We start from the raw sequence: 24,572 nt of genomic DNA, 5'->3' as shown, positions 1-24,572 counted from the left end.
TCTTTCTAATTATTGTTTGAAATATAAAGGCATCTCTAATCACAGCTCTCTCTTTTCAATCCTGTCGGATATTCAAATTTGAGGAAGAATATAAGTGTGTCTTGTACAATTTACCAAAACTCATCTGTGCAGTAAAGACAAATTAAAATAAGTCTTCAAGTGCAAAGAGGATTGCCAACTTGAGAGAGAGCAAAAACCAACTCTCACAGGCAGAATTTAAGCATAAGTTCACATACATCGAAGAAGGATAAATAAAAACAAAACGTTGTCGAAATAGCGCACATATATTTGTCAAAAGTGGTGGAAGAACACAGGGTCAGTGCAGCGAAAGCACCAAGTCCTACAAGGCAGTAGTCATGCAAAACCAAGTAAGCAATAACCTAACGCTGCACCACGGATGGAGTATGGAACAATGGGTACAAATACTAAATTAGTGTCAACGTAAGTGTGTACTTACGACAACGGCATTGTCCGCGATGTACGGCTTAATCGTAATCAATCTGCAAAGATAAAGAAACGGTTGATAATGTGAACGAGGGATTGAGGGGACCGCAGGGGACCTGGGGGTCCAACAGCTATCAGCTGTGACGAGATCATCGCCTTAGCGGGTCCCCTAGAGGACACAATCGCCTGACAATCAGGGGACCGGGGTCCAACAGACCAGCTGTGATTGTGCCGTCTCGCTAACCTACGGTAACAAACTTTCTAACAAACCTGTTCCTCCATACGGTAACAAACTTTTTAACAAACCTGTTCCTCCATACGGTAACAAACTTTTTAACAAACCTGTTCCTCCATACGGTAACAAACTTTTTAACAAACCTGTTCCTCTGTACGGTAACACTTCAACAAACCTGTTTCTCTTATGCGTTTTAACTTATTTCCAATATAAAGGTTGAACAATTTTGATTCCTTCATCTCGAACATGCATTATAAATGTAATATTAACTTCACTGAATGTTGACAGTATAATTACCATCCGTATTTCACAAACTAACTATTTGAGTTTCTGTTTCAGTTTGCAGTAATACAATTGTACAACTCAGAAAGGTTTTGTATTACAAATTTACAAATGTAAAGTGTTAAGACATTCCACAAGTTTCATTATATCAACAGATGACTGTTTAATGGGTTTCTTTACCTTTTATAACCATTTCCACATATCTCAAATTTAGTAGCTTATGCTAAACCTTCTTTATCTGTGTACATTAAAAGGCAAAGTGGGTTCGTTCCAAATGAAAATTTTCACCTGGAATTTAAGTAAATCACCAAAAAATATTGTTTTGAGAAAAGGAGCAGTTTCTTTTTTTTAGAAACTAGTTTGTGTATCAAAAGACCTTTCAGTTTAATTTAACCAATCATCTTTCTTCATAGAAGAAATTGGAATAAGATCAAAATTTTACCAACGGCGCAAATAGTTTGAAAAATATCAGAAATTTACGTTTGTTATTGATTTAATATAATTTAGTAAACGCTGTACAAACTTAAGAGTTATAAATAAAAATATGTTTTGAATTATAAATTAATTGACAATCACGAATATTGTGAAGTATCATTATAATACATTATTGAAATAACGTGGTAATACACTTATTTTATTATCTATTTTTATTCAGATTTCATTGCTTAACAATTTTGTTTATACATCAATGTCAATTGATTAAATTTAACAAATTACTGTTAATCTTTTGAAAATATTAAATTTATAGTTTTAGTTCTTTGCAACTAAATATTTAATGTATTTATATACAAGGTCTAGTATATAAAATAACCGGACCAGGACTTTAAAACTCTTTTATTTTTACATCTTCACAACTTGAACAAAATCCTTCCTTCCACGATCCTCACACCACTCCATACAACATTTCCACTGGCCAAAGCAATGTTCGAAGTCTTCTAACACCAAATTCACAGTTTTCAGTCTCTTTATCTTTTAAGACTTCAACTGTCTCAAATCTTGTTCCCTTCAGTGCTTCATGTTGAGAAGGAGAAAAATACTAGAGGGCAAGTATTGAGTAGAATTGATGTTCCAACACAGTGCAATAGCTGGCCTGGTGAATAAACCATGTTTGTGTTAACTTAATTACATTTAAACACTTAAACCAATATTTAATACTTTTATTTTTGTGAGGCCTTTCAAAAGCAAGGCTATCTTCGTCAGACACATCACAAATCTTCAACACGTTTGTCTTACCACTCATTTTGTTTTCAGTTCAGCTCACAAGAATTACCAATTATATTCAAATTTTATTTTATACATGTACTTGAACGCTACAACTTGTGCACAATGTGTGTACTTACACGTGTTCTGGTGTAACATTTGTTTATGTTCTTGACTTTTAGTGCTTGTGATGTACTAATTGTCTTCTCACATGATGAAGAGGATACGATTTCAATCCTTGAAACGTAGTTTTATGCATTTTGTAACATACAACGATGGCAAATGTATGAAATACTATTACTCTCTCAAACCTTCCATCGACAATAACGAACTCTAAACAAAGAAGATTCCATAAATGTACAAAAAACAAATCATTGCATTGAAATTTTGTACATTCAAGCTAGCCATGATCTTTGTGAAATGGGGTTCTTGCGATCCACAAATTGGCACTGTTTCCAGAGCATAAAGTGAAAAACTACTTTCTTCATCACACGTTATGGTTTTTAGAAATTTTTGGTTCATCATTTCAATAGTGTTCAGAGTGTTAGCACAAATGTTTACTCAAGTCTTTTTGTTATTTGTAAGCTTCTTAGGCACTATATCTTAGCTTCTTTCAAAAGTTAAAATATTCATGCAAAATCCACCAAACTGCTCCTTTGTCAATTCTCACAATCTCAGAAACTACACAAATATCCAATCGAAAGTCTTTTCAGATTAAATAAATTGTTTAAGTGTTCTCGGTTGTACGTCGACAATGAGAGTCTCCTTGGATGTGGTCATCTTCAACTTTTTCTTGTACCACTTCTCGCATAAATCACAAAAACTCACCTACGTGAGGCATTTATCACCATACACTTGTTTTTTTAGAATGGGCCTTTGTGATGGACTTCACGTGTTGCTCTTCCAACACGCTAAGCATTTTCCTGACAGAACACAAACGAATGCTGTGATCTAATTGAAGGCTGACTGGAAGAAATGGAGAGACGTCATGAGACTATAGGGCGTGTCTCCAGGTTTGGTTAGAAAAATTAGTCCGGTTATTTTTTGCCAGACCTTGTAGATTTTTTGAAGTATCTAAATTGGTACGGAAATTTAAAAATAATAATTATTATAATATAAACAATTATTAGCGTTTACTTCATTAAGTCATATGATAATACAATAACATTCTCAGTAATAAAAGTATAAGTATAATTATAAATCTTTGGGATCATCTTTTACTATAATAACATTTCAAACAACATAGAAATCCATTACAAAATTAAGTCATGTTTTAATACTGTTTGAAACTATTGAGAATTTAACACTTGGCAAATTTGCTCAAATAATAATTGTAAGTATTTCAATTGACCTTATTGTTGCAACTCGTAGTAAATAATAAAATACTTAAGAACAAAGTTTGAATAAAATAAAAATAATAAGGAAATAGCAGTAATCTAATTTATATTGGAAATAAGGTTCGTCCAGAAAATAAATAAATGAAGACAAACCTGCAGCGATGACAGCCAAAGGAATTGTTAGGACTAAATAAAAACAAACCAGCTCCTACCTTTATATTTTACCAATTGATATTGATAATCGTGAATTACTGAATTGAATTACGTCAGCATTCACTGCACACCTTGTAAATTGAGATTCCTTCAGTTCTAAACAATTACATGATTGAAGATCGATACATCGGTTTCTGTACACTCTCACATGGAGTTCTATATGAATGAAGTTTGACTTACCTCCGACATATTCTACATTAACTTGCTGTAATCAATGAAATGTGCAAATATTGTTCAGTTCTCAGAGAAAAAATAATACAGTTGGTTTTATTTTCGCCAATTATTACTATTAAAATTTATAAAAATTGAGGAAAAACAATAATTCAGAATGAGCCAGTTCTTGATTCTTAGTCGCTCGGTTCCTATTGTCTATTGTCTATAGGGAAAGACATACAATCTCCCCTCCCACCCAAGAACCATAAAAATAAATAAAATATTTGTGTAGCATTAACTCCCCCCCCCCCACAAAAAGTCCTAGTTAAGCCACTGCTTTTAAACCTAGAGGCAATAAACGTTGTGATGACACGATTTTGTCCTCTATCATTTAATTTTTTTTTTTTATTTAATATTTGAAACAATTTTGAATCCCTGAATGATTTTTCCTCAGTCCTGAAACTGATGTTTTATAAGGCTGGGCCAATTTTTCAACGGTTATCGTGCGTTATGTGACAAGACAGTGTACAACAAAAATTGTCCCCTACACCCCATCTTTTAGAAGACGCAATTAATTGTACGTGTATGTAAGTGGGAGGATTAAGAAGTCCCAGAAAACTGTTTCCATCACTTTTCTGACTGATTTCTGAACTTCCTCGGTGGTGTAGATCTCTTTAGCCACCACTGCATGGACAGCACTTGGTTTCAGGGTCCCATTGGTAAAGCCATTGGTTTTATCTCTGATCACTAGTCAGACCATCAAGTCTTCTGGGTCATTTATAGAGGTGCAACAGGTCCCAAGAGGAAGTCACACGATCTTGGAGAGGTTCCAGGCAACCATCTGGCTGAGACTTTGGACACGCCCAGAATGTCATTAATTATCGTAAATGCACTGCCACAGGATACATTTAGTTCAATAGCAAACTTCAGACCTTTATCCGCTGATTTTCCGTAATTGGGTTTCAGCACGGGTTTCATGATGTGGATCAGTCGAGGTGGAACAGGCTAAAAGATAAGCCGGGCTACTTTCTTATACCTTAGTTACAAAACTTGTTGATCCGCCCTTGTGGATACAGTCTACAGTCAGTACAGCTTTGAAAACTGTACAGAATGAATGTATTATATCAACAGTGTGATATTAATTTGCCCATGTCAGATATTTAAATATGGATTCAAGACCAATGGAGAACACAAATAGCTAGACAACAGTTGCCACTTTTTCATTCAATATTGAAACAAAAACAAAATTTTAATCAGGTATAATGTGTCGAACTGCGGTAGAATTGCCATGTGTTCCCAATCGCTCAGCTTGACTGACACCATCACAGGATGATATTTAATGTCCATACATATGATTGATGTGGTAATGTATATTACATGTCAAATGAACAGAATTAAATTCATGTACCATTCATAATTTTTCATAAGTTATACATAATTAAATACATAGCTATTTAATTATATATAATCTGGAAAAATAAGATGTTCAAAGAGGTCATCCCTAATTACAAGGATCTCTCCCTTTAAGGGACTCAAGTAAATCTATTGATAATTCATAATAGAAATTAAGTACAAAACAAATCAAATTTCGTCCATTCCCAAATGTGTTTGTTTGTAAACATTAAACACAAGCTGTGTAGGCTACATCTATTTGTTTGTACTCTACAAGACCTACAAGTCACTGCAAATTTAAGTTTGTCACAGTAAACAAATATTTTAATTTCATAATATCTTTAATCGATTCACAGGGTTTTATTTGCGAGTTTTCAAATTTCTTGTGTTTACATTATGACTATCACATGCAAGTAATTCAGCAAAACATTAATAGTATCTCAATGGTGAACATTAGAATTCAACAAAGTAGTATATTCCCAAAGCTGATTTCTTTCTGCAAATTAAACTTTAAATAAGAATTTAACAAACGAAGAGACCAGGAGAACCAAGAACTGGCATTATTCAACAGCTGAAAAATAAACAACTTGTTCGCTAAATTCTGGAATATAATTTCAAATCAATAAAATAAAATTACTAAACCACAAAAACTCTGTATTTACTAAACGTTACCATCAATTTTTTGTAACAAAAAAATGTATATAATTTTCATAAATATTCCTGTATAAAATCAATGGATAGTCAACAAAACAATATGTCACTTAAGTAGGCTAACAAATGAACCTTGCAATTAATTGAGAACTGAACAAACAATAACAATATCTCATCAAAATATTACCTTTGATTTGAAGTGGACAGTGGGATATTTTTTTATATATATACAATCAATTAACTAAAATAAATTAATTATAAGTTATATACCTTCAATTTTAAGTAATCATTTACGTGCCTAACCTAACAAGTTTGTTATTTGCATGCCAAAACATTTTAACTTAATCAAATAAATATTTTAATGTAATTTCAACAAAAGTCTTGTATTAAAAAATGTGTATTAGTAATAAGGTGTACAAAGAAAAATACAGAACAAAAATGAACGAAAAACGGTTGATCCGTATGTTTTAGTTTAAACAAAATTCAAGAAATTAATTGATTTAAAAGTACGGTAGCGAGCAATTAAAATTTCAATCACATTACCAGCTATGGTAATTACACAAATACATGATCAGCTATTGGCATTTGGACGGAGAAAAATCACACACGCAACATGGAATAGGCATTGCACTCGGCAGTACGGGTGGCAGGCGCAGAACTCGGCTAGTTACAGGGGGAAATAAAATTGTGAACATCGTAGGGAACAACAATCTATTTATTACAATAAAATATGAAAAGGTGTAGACAAATTCACAATGCATGGACAACAGTTAAAGCCAGGGCTAGATTAAGAAAACATATTCTCAAATTTAACTTCATTGCCTTAAAATTGTAACATTCATATTGTAGATATTACGGTTTTACAGTCAGTAGCTTGTTAATTAATTGTGACTGATTTGTGTATCCAAACCTGCAGATGATGCTGTGGCGCTCGGTAACCGTGAGATATATCTCACCAATGTGTCATCCAATCACAATTTACTACAACAGTTTGGAAAGTTAACACGTAAAAATGGTCAGAAGTTAATTAAAATTTAAAAAACTTCAATACAGACCAGAAACATAATTAAAATTATTGCATATAATTAAATTCTACATAAAATTGTAATGGCTGGGAAATTTAGGATGGTGCTTTTTTTAAGATGATGCTGATTATTATAAACCCAAACTTTTTAATTCTTTGACAATACTGTTAAAATTAAAATTAAAGTGAGGACCTACTTGATCCAAACAAATTTCTACTATCTGCAAAGGCTTTTGTGAGGCAGCAATAAAAAAATTAATTGATTTAAGTATTTATTTTTTGACTTCATGCTTATTTTGAAAGTGTAATACACAAACATTTGTTGACGTGTACAGAAAATTTGTGTTCAATGGTGTACATAAATAGATTATGTACAGGTACTCAGCACATATTATAAGAGATTGTACAAACATTGTTATATCGCATGCTTATAAAAATGTTCTTAGTTCCTGAATACCAGATAGACTTGTTTTTGGGATGAGTTTAAACAATTCTTCTGAAATTTATATAACAGAGAAATAAAATCCTATCCCTATGTTAAAGCTAAATGCTTTCCTCACCACAAAAAACCTTATTTATATAATACATACACGTTCATTAGTATTATAGAAAATATCACCAAATCAATAATCCAAGGCCACGAAAAAAGCGTGTTAATAATAATTCTAATCATGTTTTGCAACTCAAGTCTTTAAAACACCGCCAAAAATAGCCATTACAAATTTTAATCCTCAAAAACAAAAATAACACTAGTAAGACTTCCTTGTAGATGCCTGATCCCGAAATCGGATGTGAAAGCACAGTTACCGAGAGCCACAACACGTGTGAAGACTTCTTGTGCAAGCCAGTTTACAAAATAACAATTCCACTTACCGGCTTTCAACACAAATATCACCAATGTGACAAGATTTCACCAAAGTGGATACGCTCCAAGATGCTACTCCAAATCGTCTAAATCACCTACTAGAACCAACGTCCACTACCAAAATACAATCCAAAGAACTACTTTAATCGATAATAATAAAGGTTAGACTTGTCTCAGGTTAATATACGACTATATTTCAAACATTAAATAAAACACAACGGAAATGCGGTAAATGGCTTTCCACACAGTGGGCCAGCCTCTCGTTCTCGCGAGATAACACAACTTGGGACTACTGTGGGTTTAAATAAACTCTGAAATCAATGTGGATTTCTTTGTTATTAAACAGTTTGAATAAAAATTTAACAAGACGCAATAAAAGAAACAAACAACAATATGAAAATATTCTTGAGAATTCATGCAACATATTACTATATTGTTACTATCAGTGAATGTGAAATCAACTTAAAGAGATCATATTTTATCCACAATAATAATAGAGTAACCTTTTTGTATTACGTTCATACAGTATTTATTAAACTAACAATAATAGTTTTCAGAAAAATCTACAACAATCAACTTCTATTAATTTTATTAAAACAATGAAAAGAATTTGTGCAAAAACGTATTGAGCTTTTGAAAGAAAACTGATATCCAACCAATACTCTCTTGGGGAGAATAACTGCTAAAGTACGTGAACTTCACCACTAAAAATCTAAAAGAAAACAATTCAGCAAATGACAAAACAAAACAAATGTTATAATAATAATTTTCAATTTCGTTTCAATTAGTTTTTGCCCGAACATTTGAAAATTAACAAATATAATCACCATGAGGTAAAAGTCACACATTTTCCAAACGACACACGCGACTGCGATTGTCTCAAATGTTCGTGTTTTTGAAGGAGCATCCATCGAGCGAGCAGCTTACCTCTCGGACAGGATGAATGTATGTGGACAAGAGGAATGGTCTAAGCACAGACTAACAGAACACCATTCCCAACCAGTAGGCTCGCAGAAACCATCTGTTGTCTCCATGCCACTTGGTTCCACCGGTTTCAGTGAAACCCATCAACCTTACCCCTTATAATATTTACTTCCACTATGCCTTATTGTTTTAGTAAATAAACCTTAGCTAACATGCTCTTTGTTTTCTGCTCACTACTTCGCTGTATCAAATTCTATCAGTAAGACCTTAATTAAATTTATGAGTTCCATTTTTAAATTAATAAATATAAATTTAAAAAAAGATATTCAACTGCTGAAAATTTACATTGAAAACTGTGAACAATATTTCATGGCTTCACCACGGGATTCATTTAACTAAATAAGTAACAACTATTGAAATACAAATCCATGGTTGTTTTACGAACAAGGAAGTATGGAGTGTGACTCACGATTGTAGGAGATCCCCGCTATTGTGGTTTTACATTTCAGATAAAATCCATTAAGGTACGGTTTGCACAATAAAAGTGACTTTAAATTTAAAATTGAGAAGCTGAGTAGAGCCGAGTTCAGATGTTTTCTGTTTAGCCCCGGGGTGACTATGGGACTTGTAGGCTGCCGATAGATAGAGGTGCACTAACACTCAAACGGTAAGACACCCATGCTATGGGTCAGGCCATAACAGCCATAGGCCCCCCGGAATACCTTGGGATCATCTGAAGCGGTGGTGCATCATGGGGAGCATCGGGGGCCCCGGGAATGCCATCGGGGGGCCCCCGTACGGCATCATGCCCCCCGGCGGCAGCGCTCCGATCAGACCTGCACAATAAATAGCCAAAAACTCATTAAAATGTCTTCCTGAAAACTTAAAAGTGTGCCAAAAGCTAAGAATGCTTTTAAAATTTAGACTTAAAGGAATGACGGAGAGTGATAGGATGAAATGGTTTAGAAATTTACAAAATGGATGAGGGAGAATTAAACGCAACAAATGGATGCTAAACTAGGAGTACCAGAAGAACAGAACAAAATACAAAAAGGAGACAGACAATAGAAAGGTTGAGTGAGAACCTTTGTTACAAAGACGGGTGAGATGTGAAAAAGAGAACTAGGTAGAGAAATGATGGTACAGAAGAGTAACTTAGCAACTATCAGTAACAAATATTAATGATCTGTTGTTAACAAAATTGTTGCTGACAATTGATCTTGTTAATAATACAGATGGCTGTTATAAATATTTTCTTCATCCTAATACACAATTTTCCCCTATAATGATTTGGCATTTGTTCTAACTAGCAACATGATACTTCTTAACCCTTGGGGATTATTCACTCTGCTATTATATGTTTAAAATAAATTTTAAACAAAAACTGTATAGATATTATACTATTTTTATATTTGTCTATGACTCCTTGCAAATTATATATATATACCAAAATTTATAATATTAGGGTATCTAGCAAAGTGGCTGAAAACAATTTCCTGACTTTTCCTGATGGTATTTTAAAAGTTAGTTTTAACAGTTATTCAGAAATAATATGAGTAACTAAATATGGTTATAAATACTAATCAAAATACAATATTAGGTTTTAAAAGTTAGTAAAAAGCTAAAGTTCCAGAAAGTTCCAGAAGGTCTACTAAAACTTCTCTTGCATCTTCTTAATACCCGAAACTAATACAAAAAAGATTACAAGACGGGTATTCTACTACTGATGTACAATAATCATTACAAACCCATTAATAGGACTATCTATTTATGATTTTTAAACACAATATATGAAAAAAACCATAGTGGTAATTTAATGACGCCCCCGCAAGAAAATCTAGATAATTTTCCCGGTCTATCATGAAATTCCCTGACCTTCTCCATATTATTAAAATTCCTTTACTATACCTGGTTGAATATTTACAGTATGTAAAAGCAACAATTTCAACATCCTTACCTTTATTTCACGATATTACAATAGTACAGGTTTATATGATAACAAATCACCAATGCTCACATACCTGGGTGTATCCCCATGTGGGGGGGCCTCATCATACCCATATTGAGGTGGGGCCCGGCTAAGGGCATGGGGCCTGGTCGCAGCATGGGACCTGGTAGCATGGTGGGGGGCCCTTGCATCATGCTGGCCACAGACACCGGCATCGCCATCGGGAACCTGGCTAGCATCGGTCTGCGATCCTGCATCACAACAGATCAAATTTAATAAACAGAAGCTGTCCTGTATTAATTGTGTCTCACAGGACAGGAACCAGAGACTTCAACAACATTTTACTAAATATAATAATACAGTAAAACTATTAATTAGATATTATTACATTAAAACCTCAATAACTAAAAACTCTCATTTACGTAGATAATTTTTCATTATTTAAAATAATTAATAAGTTAAAAAATATACAAAAATATTTTAGAAAACCCTTTATTTTCTAGGACAAAACTTAAAAAGTTTGATACCAAGTGGTACGTAACTGTGCCGTACAATGTGAATCCAATGACCACACCACTGTAAAATACTTAACCAGTGTACCAGAACACCAGTGTACCAGAACACCAGTGTACCAGAACACCAGTGTACAGAACACCAGTGTACGAGACACAGGCCAAAGTTAAAAATTTAAAAAATTTATTGTTTTATTTGTTACAGAAAACAATTTTGCCAAGTTTTCAAATCTGCGTTCTAATGTTGCAAACTGCCTAATAGACAATAGATAAGTATATCATCAATTCTATCTAAAGAAATTTTTTGTTGTTGCGGGAATGAACATGTTAACCTTTTAACAGCCATGTTTTATATCTACTGGTGATACCCACAGGCCGGGTTTTTTTTAGCAAAATGTCATCAAAAACTTATTTTTGTCTCATGGTTTCATAAAATTATATATTTACCTTGTATGCTTTTAAGGTGTTCACTAGGACTAAATATAATAAAAAATGAGTTTTTTTTTATTTTATTTATTTATTTTTACATTGTAATACATTTTATTTTACATGGAAATTGTAACCTAACATTGATCAAAGTAAGCAAATTTAGGCAAACCTAAGAAATCTTTGTAATCTAAAATTAAAAAGACAAATTAAACCTATTGATGAATTAGGTCAAAATGAAATAGGTTCGGAGAGAAATTGTTATCATGTTTCCATGGAAACACAATCTTTTGTTTAGGCCTAGTTCTGTTAGTTTGTTCCGTTGTAGGCCTAGGTAATTGGCGAGTTTGTGTCAGGTTATGTTCATCAGGTCTAACTGTTTCAAGGGCCGGATAGGTGTTTTCATCAATACATATGTTATTTTTAATTAAATTGACATTATTACTTTCATATAACCTAGGTTCATTTGTAATGGATCTGTCGCCGCTTGGCCCTGGAATGATGTCAAAGTCGCTCGCCTCACTTACATTTGGTAAACTATCTGACTCTATTTCACCATCACTGTCACTCTCTCCATCATCTTCTGACAATTCACTTTAGTTATCACGACTAAAGTATTCATTTATGTCGTCTTATTTCAGTTTTCGTGAAGACATTTTACTTTGTTTACAAATAAACTTATCAATCCACAGCAAACTATGCAACAGCAGTTGTGACAGCTGGTAGACCACAAGAAAATTGATACTTGCAGTGATGCAACCATCTTGAGACAAAAAACAAAATATTTCACGAGAATCGCCGAAATTTCCCGAAAATTTCCGTACCAAACACGAAGTATTTCCGATCGTCTATGACGGAGTAAGGCGCGAAATTCAAAACCCTTACACTCGCTCGCATATATGCGAGCGTGGCCCGCGGGAAGGACAAGCTGCCGCTCGCATATATGCGAGCGTGGCTGTTAAAAGGTTAACCATTTTATCAAAAATATCAGTAATAGCTAAACTCGTAATTAATTTATCACTACAACTGGAATAAATAGTTCAGGAGACAAGACAATTTGCACTGTATAAGCACACAACAATTTGGTTTTTCTTGAAATCGATAGAGAACTTTCCTCTATGGAAGAAATCTACCAAAAGCCACACTAGTCTTGGTGAAGATCGAAATAGTAAGTTATGAAAAAGGTTAAACATGTTAGATAACTATTGTTTCTCAGATATTATTAATACTAGGGCTGTTTATTTATTAACCTCCGATCTCGCGCCATGACGTCCAGACACGTGGTACATCCGCAGTGTGCATAGTAGTTCATTGCTCATCGGGCTGTTACGGAGAAAACATTATGAGTTACGGTGTTGTGCGTAAATAATGTAAAAAGTTTAAAGATGGCCAAAGTAACATGCACGATGAAGGAGGTCAAGGATGCAAGTCTGCCTATAGACGGCCGTGGTGAACACATTGACAAAATGCTTAGAGATTACCGCAAACTCTCAATAAGTGTTTTGTCTTTGGATTTCCAGAAGTGTCAAAATCTTCTCTTTACAGAATACTTAGGCTAAAAAAGATTTATGCTTGCCGGGTGCCAAAAATGTTGACAGACACCCACAAAACACCTGAATGTTAGCTTTGGCATTCCTTCAATTGACCCTTGAATTTGACATTCAGCCATCTTTGAGCTTTTAAAAGCGATACATACACAACACCATCCCTCATGATGATTTCTCTGTACACACGGTACATTCTCCGATGAATCTCTGCTGCACTACTCTCTTCTGCTTGCAGGAAACTAATAACATTCCTCAATTTACATTTGGCAGGAGAATCAATACAGGCGGCCTTGTTTATGCAACTGCAGTTCAGTGCAAACTGACCGCTTGAATTCGGTAATGACAAATGTAGCGGAGAAAATGTGTGAAGGACTACTGTGCACTCTGCGGACCTGCTACGTGTCTACGTAGTGCTTTTTGTACACAACACATATTTGACTATCAACAGAGTATGAATAATGCTGAACACAATTTAAATAATCACTAACAAACATAAAAACTGTAGAATGTTTCCGTGTATTGTGATTACTGAGGCCAAATATCAATCGCAGTACATGCCTTGTACAATGCCAACTCATAAAAGGGTGGGTTTTATATATATTCAACTCAATCAATCTCTTATTTGCATAGTAATTCAATATTAATTAAAAGTGTACTTATTCTATATTTTTATTTCTTCGATAGAGCTTTTTTTATATATATAGGGTTACAATGTATTTATTTTTATAAATAAACATAGTCAAATGACATTAAGGAATTCTATCATTTTTACTGATATCAAAATGACTAATTAAAATGGAAGAAGAGAACAAATAAATAAAAATTTCATATAGAAAACCTATCAAGTTTAAAGACAACATTTGTTTTGTTATTTTTCGTGGCCACCACAGCAAGAAAGATAAACATCTTATGGACAGCGAAATATAAAAATACAAGATGTTGTTGATATTTTGACTTGGCTAAATAAACTGAACAGACCAATAAATAATTTGGTGAATAAGGGTGTGACTCAACCATGATGGCTTTAAAAACAAACATCTTAAAACAATTAATTATAAATAATTTGGCAGCAGGCATTCATAAAAATGGCTTATTTTTCTATACGATGATTCACGTAACACAATTATTTATAAGTGTAATCTAAAGCTACATACAACATTAAATAACTAAATCTTAACTAAATAAAACAAGAAAACTTGAACTAACCATATGAGGGTGCAAGTCGTGCAAGAAACTAACCTAGCAAAGAAAACAAGACAAGATACAAAAATAATAATAAAATATCAACAACAAAGTCTTATAACAATAACAGCACAAGACCATTAAGTAAATAACATTAACCTGCAATGATCGTGTGACTTTATTTTAACCCTGGGACTGGCAAATTGCATTCCCATCCGGTGACAGGCCATTTTTTGGTGTTTTTACCGATACTTTATAAACATTTCTACAATTAACCTCAGGGAATTTTACATTATTTTCTCAGGGAATGTGAAGATAATTATGGTATAAAACACTATGCATAAACCGTTTAAAAATATATAACTACACTAAAAAGGTTTATTTTATTTTTTAAGTGGGGGACTATACACCTGATAAAATTAGATAGTGTAATAAAAATTAGAATCTGAGATAGTAAATGTATTTTTCATTTTATCTAATTTCAGAAAATATATAATGGTATCCAGGTTCTCTTAAATGAAAAATTAAATATAGTGTAAAAAACACAATTAGTACATGAAAGGCTTGTTACTGTAGGAGCGATTATTTTTTTTAATTTACAAAAAATATAATTCATTCACTAAGTGTTTCCAAAATACATCAACATTTAAAGAATTATATGTACTATAAAACAAAAAATAAATTATTAATCAATTTCTAAATTTTTTATTTTTTGAAAAGTGGTGGGATGCACCTAAATTTGTTTCTATGGATACGATTATTTTCATTCAAAAATAAAAATTAAGAACTATTAAGAAGTAAACATTTATATGAAAATATTTCACTGATAATATTAATTGTACAATAAATAAATACTATATTTGAACTTTAGCTGAAAATATTGGCTTAGTTTTGGGTTCCAGAGACCATAAAGGGAAACCTAGGTGTCACTGTCAAGGCCATATAATATATTCATATATATATATATATTAATGATATATGAATATATATTATTATTAGGGGGGGTGACACCTAGGTGGAAACACCCTTTATGGTCTCTGGAACCCATAACTAAGCCAATATTTAAGCTAAAGTTAAAAATAGTACATATATATATAAAACCATGAAATTACTAAAATTATTTAAAAAGATCTATAATAAACTCGTTTATAAGTAATTAACACTGTCTCGTGCAATAGATACTTTTTGTCAATAAATCTGACATCACTGTTGCCAAAACAGCAAAACAAATTTCCATATTGAAATCATCAATTCTTTCTGTTTGAAATGGTATATAAATAGTTTTGGCAGTGTTGAAATGTCACAACGAGTGCGTGTCAGATTGACATTATAATGTTGTTTACCAGTTCCAGGGTTAAAAAATAATGTTTAGTAAATTTTTGAAAATAATCTAGTGTTTTATTTTGAAAAAAATTTATTGTCTTATTAAATTTGACACAAGCATTGTATTTTTAAACTAAAGTTACAATTTTAGTTATAATATTTTTCATTTCATAAAAAATAAACTGGTTAAACGAGCACTTATTTTGATGCTTTCAATGCAATATAGTAATATAATCTAACATCTATATCACAGTATAAAATATAAAAGACGAATTCAATGTTGTGATAGATCCATGATAATACAATTTTAAAATCATAATTTACGTTATATTATAAGCTAATAATGTTTATAATAATGTGTCTTTTTGATAATAATGATAATAATGATAATAATAATGATAATAATGATTTTATTATTTATTTATAATAATGATTATAATGATTTTCTAACCCTTATAGTATCTGTCTATTTGACATGTTTACTTTTTGTTTTATATATTTGCTCCTTAATAACAAAGCTTCATAAACAATAACATTGACATTAGAGATTTTTTCAGCCTTATCACAGCCAGAAGTTTCTACATTCAAACAAACAAAATGCTCATAAATGTTTTCACCGATGCAACAACTGAGCGTACAATAAGAAACGCTTTCTTTACATGCAACAAACATCGTTTGGGTACTTGTATTAATTTCTCATTTTAGACTAATCCCCAGCCCAAGAAGCGGCAGCTGTAATTGATGTTACCAATATAAATGGTTTACTAGTGAAAACTTAATTCAGGAGAAAGTATTTGCATTCAATATAACAATTCGTTCACATAAAATCTGATCTGTTGTTAAATTTAACTTGACCGTATTCTTTCCCTCGTATTAATTTATTTTTATTTTTACGTTTGCTTTATCATATCTGAATTTTTTACATCTGAAATAGAGGATAATTTGTATTTCTGTGAGGTCTTTCTAATTCAAAGATACAATCAGATGACTCAACAAAACATTTTATTGTCACTATTAGTTACCATGGATACCTACATAGTCTTGAGAACACAATAAGACAAGTAACATGTTTGTGGTTACCTGGTACACCTTTCAATTTACAGTAACAAGCCAAATTACTAAACTGGAACACAAAAACCTTCGTCCTGGCATCATAACACAAGCAGTTAAAATAACAAATCCATATTTAACAATAATAACTCAAGTTTCCTGTCTGTGAACAACAGAAACAACATGCAATGTGCAAGGCTTACTAAAAAACTTTACTTACAAGGTGTGTTCAAAAAGCATCCAATCTTGTTTTCTATTATGCAAGGAAAGAATTAGAGTGAGGTCTGGCATATAGAGTCAACTATAGAGCGCATGGTCAGCCTGAATACGCGACCTCAATATATCAAGTCAATCAGCTGCAAGCTATTAACCCTCTAAGTGGCAAGCGACGTCTGAGACGTTCTATTTACGCCGCCGTGACGTGGCAAGCGACGTCTTAGAAGTCGCTTCACATTGCCGCTTATTGCTAGGCAACCGATAATTATTTTTACGCCTAGTTTGCACAGTTGCGTTCACCACTAAATTCCAAATACATTCCATATAGTATCATCAACATCACGATGAAATAATCAATGGTACTAACTGTAAGTTTTCTCCCGCGGTCTGTGGCAAAACTAGCTGAGTAGGCCTACGTGACTGTTTTGTTTCTCTTGGCTTGTACATATAGCTATATATTCTCTTTATTATTGTAACATTGTCTATCTTTTGGTTTGTAATAAATTTGGCATTGTTTTTACGATCTTGTGTTAGTTTGTTTATTCACTGTTTCCTGGTACCAAATTTCATTTTCAAGTTTGATTACAAACAAAAAACTAAAAATAATAATTTACTGTAATAAACTGATCTGGTATATCTGTAAAAAAACTTTCTCTTCAAAGTAAAATATAGTATGCAAAGATTCTACAGCATTTAGGTTGTTTTTTTACCAGTTTCAACAAAATAACTGTTTTTGCTATTTTGCAAATTTTTAAATTTCTTAAATTTTTAAATTTATTTTTTTATAATTTTCAAACTTTTTCCTTTGTTATTTGTAGGAAATTATTGTTTCTACCTTTTGTATATAATGGATTTTCTGTAACTATGTGTTTGTTACTTTTTACAAAGTGTCAAAGTTACAATTTTAGTTTGGTCAATCAAAATTTTTTGGTTTTTCACATGATAAGACCAATTCAGGTTTCAAGAAATCATTTTATTTTGTCATAATATGAAAATTCAACTCTTTCCGAGGAATTCAGGATGCAACATGACTAGGTTAGAGTAAAAAATATATTTTTGGTGAATTTTTAAAAAATACTCTGCAAAGTGGCCAAAAAGAGCTTGCCACTGTGGAAGTTTAGCATCGCCACTTCTAGGGTTAAACGTCAATGTCTGTACTGAGTGTTCATCATATTTTTATTTGTTTCTAAGGCACAGCGATATTGCACATAAGATTTTTGTTTGTTTTTATGGAAAAGCAATATTGCACATAAGATTTTTTTTGTTTTTTATGGAACAGTGATATTGCACATAAGATTTTTGTTTGTTTTTATGGAACAGTGATATTGCACATAAGATTTTGTTTGTTTTTATGGAATAGTGATATTGCACATAAGACTTTTGTTTGTTTTTATGGAACAGCGATATTGCACATAAGATTTTGTTTGTTTTCATAGAACAGCGATATTGCACATAAGATTTTTGTTTGTTTTTATGGAACAGTGATATTGCACATAAGATTTTTTGTTTGTTTTTATGGAACAGCAATATTGCACATAAGATTTTTGTTTGTTTTTATGGAACGGCGATATTGCACATAAGATTTTTGTTTGTTTTTATGGAACAGTGATATTCCACATAAGATTTTTGTTTGTTTTTATGGAACAGCGATATTGCACATAAGATTTTTGTTTGTTTTCATGGAACAGCGAAATTGCATATAAGATTTTTGTTTGTCTTTATGGAACAGTGATATTGCACATAAGATTTTGTTTGTTTTTGTGGAACAGTGATATTGCACATAAGATTTTGTTTGTTTTTATGGAATAGTGATATTGCACATAAGATTTTTGTTTTGTTTTCATGGAACAGCGAAATTGCACATAAGATTTGTGTTTGTTTTCATGGAACAGCGAAATTGCACATAATATTTTTGTTTGTTTTTTATGGAACAGTGATATTACACATAAGATTTTGTTTGTTTTTATGGAATAGTGAAATTGCACATAAGATTTTTGTTTGTTTTCATGGAACAGCGAAATTGCACATAAGATTTGTGTTTGTTTTCATGGAACAGCGAAATTGCACATAAGATTTTTGTTTGTTTTTATGGAACAGTGATATTACACATAAGATTTTGTTTGTTTTTATTGAATAGTGATATTGCACATAAGATTTTTGTTTGTTTTCATGGAACAGCGAAATTGCACATAAGATTTATGTTTGTTTTCATGGAACAGCGAAATTACATATAAGATTTTTGTTTGTTTTTATGGAACAGTGATATTGCACATAAGATTTTGTTTGTTTTTATGGAATAGTGATATTGCACATAAGACTTTTGTTTGTTTTTATGGAACAGTGATATTGCACATAAGATTTTTGTTTGTTTTTTATGGAACAGCAATATTGCACATAAGATTTTTGTTTGTTTTTATGGAACGGCGATATTGCACATAAGATTTTTGTTTGTTTTTATGGAACAGTGATATTCCACATAAGATTTTTGTTTGTTTTTATGGAACAGCGATATTGCACATAAGATTTTTGTTTGTTTTCATGGAACAGCGAAATTGCATATAAGATTTTTGTTTGTTTTTATGGAACAGTGATATTGCACATAAGATTTTGTTTGTTTTTGTGGAACAGTGATATTGCACATAAGATTTTGTTTGTTTTTATGGAATAGTGATATTGCACATAAGATTTTTGTTTGTTTTTCATGGAACAGCGAAATTGCACATAAGATTTGTGTTTGTTTTCATGGAACAGCGAAATTGCACATAAGATTTTTGTTTGTTTTTTATGGAACAGTGATATTACACATAAGATTTTGTTTGTTTTTATGGAATAGTGAAATTGCACATAAGATTTTTGTTTGTTTTCATGGAACAGCGAAATTGCACATAAGATTTGTGTTTGTTTTCATGGAACAGCGAAATTGCACATAAGATTTTTGTTTGTTTTTATGGAACAGTGATATTACACATAAGATTTTGTTTGTTTTTATTGAATAGTGATATTGCACATAAGATTTTTGTTTGTTTTCATGGAACAGCGAAATTGCACATAAGATTTATGTTTGTTTTCATGGAACAGCGAAATTACATATAAGATTTTTGTTTGTTTTTATGGAACAGTGATATTGCACATAAGATTTTTGTTTGTTTTTATGGAACAGTGATATTGCACATAAGATTTTGTTTGTTTTTGTGGAACAGTGATATTGCACATAAGATTTTGTTTTTTTTTTATTGAATAGTGATATTGCACATAAGATTTTTGTTTGTTTTCATGGAACAGCGAAATTGCACATAAGATTTGTGTTTGTTTTCATGGAACAGCGAAATTGCACATAAGATTTTTGTTTGTTTTTATGGAACAGTGATATTGCACATAAGATTTTTGTTGTTTTTATGGAATAGTGATATTGCACATAAGATTTTTGTTTGTTTTCATGGAACAGCGGAATTGCACATAAGATTTGTGTTTGTTTTCATGGAACAGCGACATTGCATATAAGATTTTTGTTTGTTTTTATGGAACAGTGATATTACACATAAGATTTTTGTTTGTTTTTATGGAACAGTGATATTGCACATAAGATTTTGTTTGTTTTTATGGAATAGTGATATTGCTCTTAAGATTTTGTCAAAAACTGGTTATTCCCTAGATGAAACTGTAAAAAAAATTCAACAGACTTTCGGAGAAGACACTTTGAGTATGTGACACAGATAAAGAAATGGTACAAGTTTAAAGATGACCACACTTCAGTGGACAATAAACCTCGATCTGATAGACCAGGAACAAGTCAAAATGATTAAATTATTGATCAAATTCACAGTTCAGTAATGGAGAATCGATGTATTACTCTCCGTGAACTAGCCACAGAAGTAGTGGTTCAGTTTATCCAATTTACAGAGAAGATTTGGATGTCCGCATATGAGTTAATGCAAAATTTGTTCAAGAAAAACAAAGAAGCAATTGCAACTTGTAATTAGGATGCACTTAGAACATGTTAGGATGCACACAAAATGGCACCAATTTTCTCAAAACAGTTATAACAGTCGATGCATTGTGCGTTTATGGTTATTATAACACGCAACATTACTCTATCTAAAAAAGCAAAATCAAAGTCATGCAGTTTTTTAACTAAAATGGAATACTATTGGTCTATGAGTAACTGCTTAGAGGGTGTAAACATCCTGATTTGTGGACCACAAAATCTTTAGACCTTCATTAGGACAATATTACACTGCACTCTTCTTGCTTTTGTCAAAACTTCTTGGAAAAAAAACAGCATTCACATATGACATTCTCCCTATGGTACTATTTGATTTATGGTTGTTCCCTCACTAGATGATGCCCCTAAAGCAGAAGCCCAATTTGGGACGAGGAATAACATAAGACAAAAAAAACCACTCAATTAATATCTATTCCAAACAAGCACTTCAAAGCTTGCTTCCAAAAGTGGCAGGAGCACTAGAGTAAGTGATTGGAATCTCAAGGTGACTATTCCAAAGATCACTTTAAAATAGGTTGATGACCTTTTTTCCACATTAAAGTAGGATATTTTTTGAACACACCTCACATGAGATAGAATAGTTGTATATATAAGAGAACAATCAACTAATTTTGTGCCCTTATCAAATGCTTTGGAACAAAGACAAAAATTTTGCTTTTATTTTAAATTGACTTCCACAATGCAATTAACTCTAAAAACAGTGCTAAAATAGATTAGCCCATCTAGGATTGGAAAATAAACAAGTATGAAAAAATCACACAGTAAAATAAAATGCTATTAAATTTTTTTTTTTTATAAAAAAACTGTTTTTTAGTTTGGTTGTTAATATTTGTTTCTGATAACCAAAGCATCATATCTGAACACACTGAAATCATCAGTTTCCTATGAAGTATTATGAAAAATTAAACCTCAAAAAGCTACCCCAGGCAAAAACTGAGAGAAGCCATGCATTATTTGTGTTGATGATGTACCTCTACTGCCGCTTGTGCCACAGACGAGGGGGTGGATGTGGCAGGGGGTGTGGCTTGAGACTGTACCACCTCCACCTTGGGACTGGTTACCACCGGTTCGGGGGCCTTGTACTTGGGTTGTCTGGATCTGAACTCTTCCTGCACAAAAATCATATAACACATCAGTAAAGGGTAATAGTTCATATATTTGTTTTAAAGATTCCTTATATTACTGATCTAATGTTATAACCAATATACAATACAATACAATAGATGGTCGGCTATACCATGCTGTTTATCACAGAATTTCAACAGTAGGCTCGAAGTAGGCCTAAACACCATGAATGAGATAATTATACTATTAATCCTAAAGAAATTTTAAATAGTCCTGTACACTAGAGAAACTGATCAAAAACAAAAACTATTGTCTACTATTTTAACTGTATTTTATTTTGTGAAACGGTCTGATGATGGAATCTTTAATTTTGAAAGGAATCACAAAAAACTAACATTGGAAAATGTGTGATAATTTACTACTGGTATCTAATTGAAATCTTTCTAATCCTCCAAGAATCTTTATGTTTAACCCTTTGACCACTGTAGATGAATATACTCACAAACAGAGCACTTGCCATCAGCGCTACTGTCGAGTATTTTCACACCACGCTATCGTTGTTCTGGAAAATTCAGGTGAAATTCTTGAAATTTGTGGAAAAGCTTTGTTACCACAAATTTTACACCTCAAGGGTTCCAAGAATCAAAATCAGAATCCTTACTAAGACCACAAAAAACAATGCCTTGCTGCACACTGGATTTTCCTGAAGGCTACAATAAACATGATAATAACCTTTTTGTTCATATTGTAACAGGTGATGAAACATGGGTGATGCATGTTAACTGTGAGATGAAAAGGCAGTCTATGAAAGGCGGAGGCCCAACGCATTCTCCAAAAAATATCTCTTTGTTAGCCAGAAAGATTGGTAACTGTTTTCTGGGTTAATAAGGGCGTGATCCTATTTGATTTCTTCGAATGAAACTCGATAATAAATGCAGAATGATATTGTGGAATACTGCAGAAACTATGGCGAGCAATACAAAACAAGTGCGGAGAAAAACAGCTCAAACACAGCCAATCATAACTGACATATTATATGCATTTGAAAGCTTAAGGCATTTTTTAATGTAATTCCTGTTCAACTTGATGTACTTATCATAGCGTGACACAAGTTTTTCGAATCCAACTTAGAAGAAATCTGTTTCCTGAGACCATAACAATTAATCTGGTCTTCATCACTGGAGAGAGGTGGCAGCCAATTTTGTACTAGATCCGGGCTTAATGGAGGATGATCGAACATCTCACTCAAATAGCTGTCCCTAAACTCCATGAATATGGTAATTATCTTAGAAATCTATCTCAAATCACTACTTGTAAACACTACATCTCACCTCAGTATCTATCACTATATACCAATCAATCAAAACTCAATAAAATTTTCCCCACCTCCCATCATCTGCAGTTCTCCAGCTAAATTCCTGATATACTGCTATTTAATCACACTATACATGAGTGCTCTACACAAGAACTGACTAATATCTTAACTGAAAAAAGACACAAAAAGAAGGCAGTCAAACTCATACAAAAAAACTGAGCCATGAAAATCAAAGAGGTGTGTCACAAGTATCTGTCCTCACCCCTGTCTTTTTTATTTTATACACAAACAACCTCCTCAGTTATGGTGAACAGACAAATACCACCACATACGCACTTGACAAAGTTCTACTCTTCAGCAAGAGAACACCAAGTCTCACATTGCACTTTAGCCCTAACAATCTAGTTTTGAATGAGACTAAATCAGGACACAAGTCACGGAATGGTCTGCTCCAGCATAGGAAATCTACAAAGACCTCTCTTTCTTCAAGAAAGTGCAATTGAAATTTAGGAAGTTTACAGCCCAGAGAAACTTGTATTAAACTTTCATTTAACTCAAAAATGATAATGTCTGAATGTGATAGAAACTTGACAAGAGACCTACAACACCCGACGGGTTGCAAATTTCAATTTCAAGAATGTCACTGATTTAAAAAATAAACACCTGCCACACCAAAGAGTTAAACTGTTCAATATACCTTGAAGACATCAAGTTACAAGAAAAGAATAATGGCATCAAGATGAAGCTAAGAACAGTTGCTGAAAACCCCTTTTATATAATTGATGAATCCATAAATAAGAGGACCCAGTGAGTTTTGTATGGTTAAAAAACATAATATTTCAAAACATTGACCACCTGTTGATTTGATAGCAAAACTCATTATTTATACTTGACACTATTATAACTCTTGAAGGATGAACATATAAGGATTATATTCTATCGTTTTTAAATTCTAATTTTATAATCTTTCATGGACTACATTCCTGACACATTTCGGGTGGATATTACCACAACTCACCAGAGATATATCTTCCTGAGGATGGACAATCTTGCTGGAAGCACCTACTGTGTTGATGAGGCTCACTTTGGACGGCTCCGTACCCGACGGTGTGGTGGAGTTGGTAGTGGAGTTGGAGGTAGAACTGCTAGAGTTGCTACACAACAGAGAGCCAACACCAGAGTTAGTTAGTGCACTGTACAGCTGCAGGCATTCGTAGAAGTTCAACTACATAAACTATAACTTATTATTTAAATTAATTAAAATA

General features: G+C 32.5%; 1 protein-coding gene and 1 long non-coding RNA gene across 3 annotated transcripts in view; both read right to left on the bottom strand.

The window, feature by feature from the left end:
* Positions 1–265: 265 nt before the first annotated feature.
* LOC124367370 lies at positions 266–4,008 on the bottom strand. Its single transcript, XR_006922887.1, has 2 exons — positions 751–4,008; positions 266–714 (listed from the first exon to the last, which is right to left on the bottom strand). It is a non-coding gene; the product is annotated as an uncharacterized LOC124367370 (long non-coding RNA).
* A 2,596-nt stretch (positions 4,009–6,604) lies between these two features.
* The window catches only part of LOC124367369 (BUB3-interacting and GLEBS motif-containing protein ZNF207), a 65,813-nt gene continuing 47,845 nt past the window's right edge, over positions 6,605–24,572 (bottom strand). The window contains exons 7-11 of one of the 2 annotated variants that reach the window (XM_046824132.1): positions 24,326–24,461; positions 21,899–22,036; positions 14,360–14,392; positions 10,742–10,919; positions 6,605–9,556 (exon numbers count right to left, since the gene is read on the bottom strand). In XM_046824132.1, coding sequence (XP_046680088.1) covers positions 9,450–9,556; positions 10,742–10,919; positions 14,360–14,392; positions 21,899–22,036; positions 24,326–24,461 — 592 coding nt within the window. In that variant the 3' untranslated portion in view covers positions 6,605–9,449. The remainder of the gene's footprint in view (positions 9,557–10,741; positions 10,920–14,359; positions 14,393–21,898; positions 22,037–24,325; positions 24,462–24,572) is intronic. The other variant, XM_046824134.1, reaches the window with a different exon arrangement.

This window comes from Homalodisca vitripennis, chromosome 8 (assembly GCF_021130785.1).
Source record: "Homalodisca vitripennis isolate AUS2020 chromosome 8, UT_GWSS_2.1, whole genome shotgun sequence".
Classification (NCBI taxonomy): domain Eukaryota; kingdom Metazoa; phylum Arthropoda; class Insecta; order Hemiptera; family Cicadellidae; genus Homalodisca; species Homalodisca vitripennis.
This window is presented reverse-complemented; position numbering and strand designations above follow the sequence as displayed.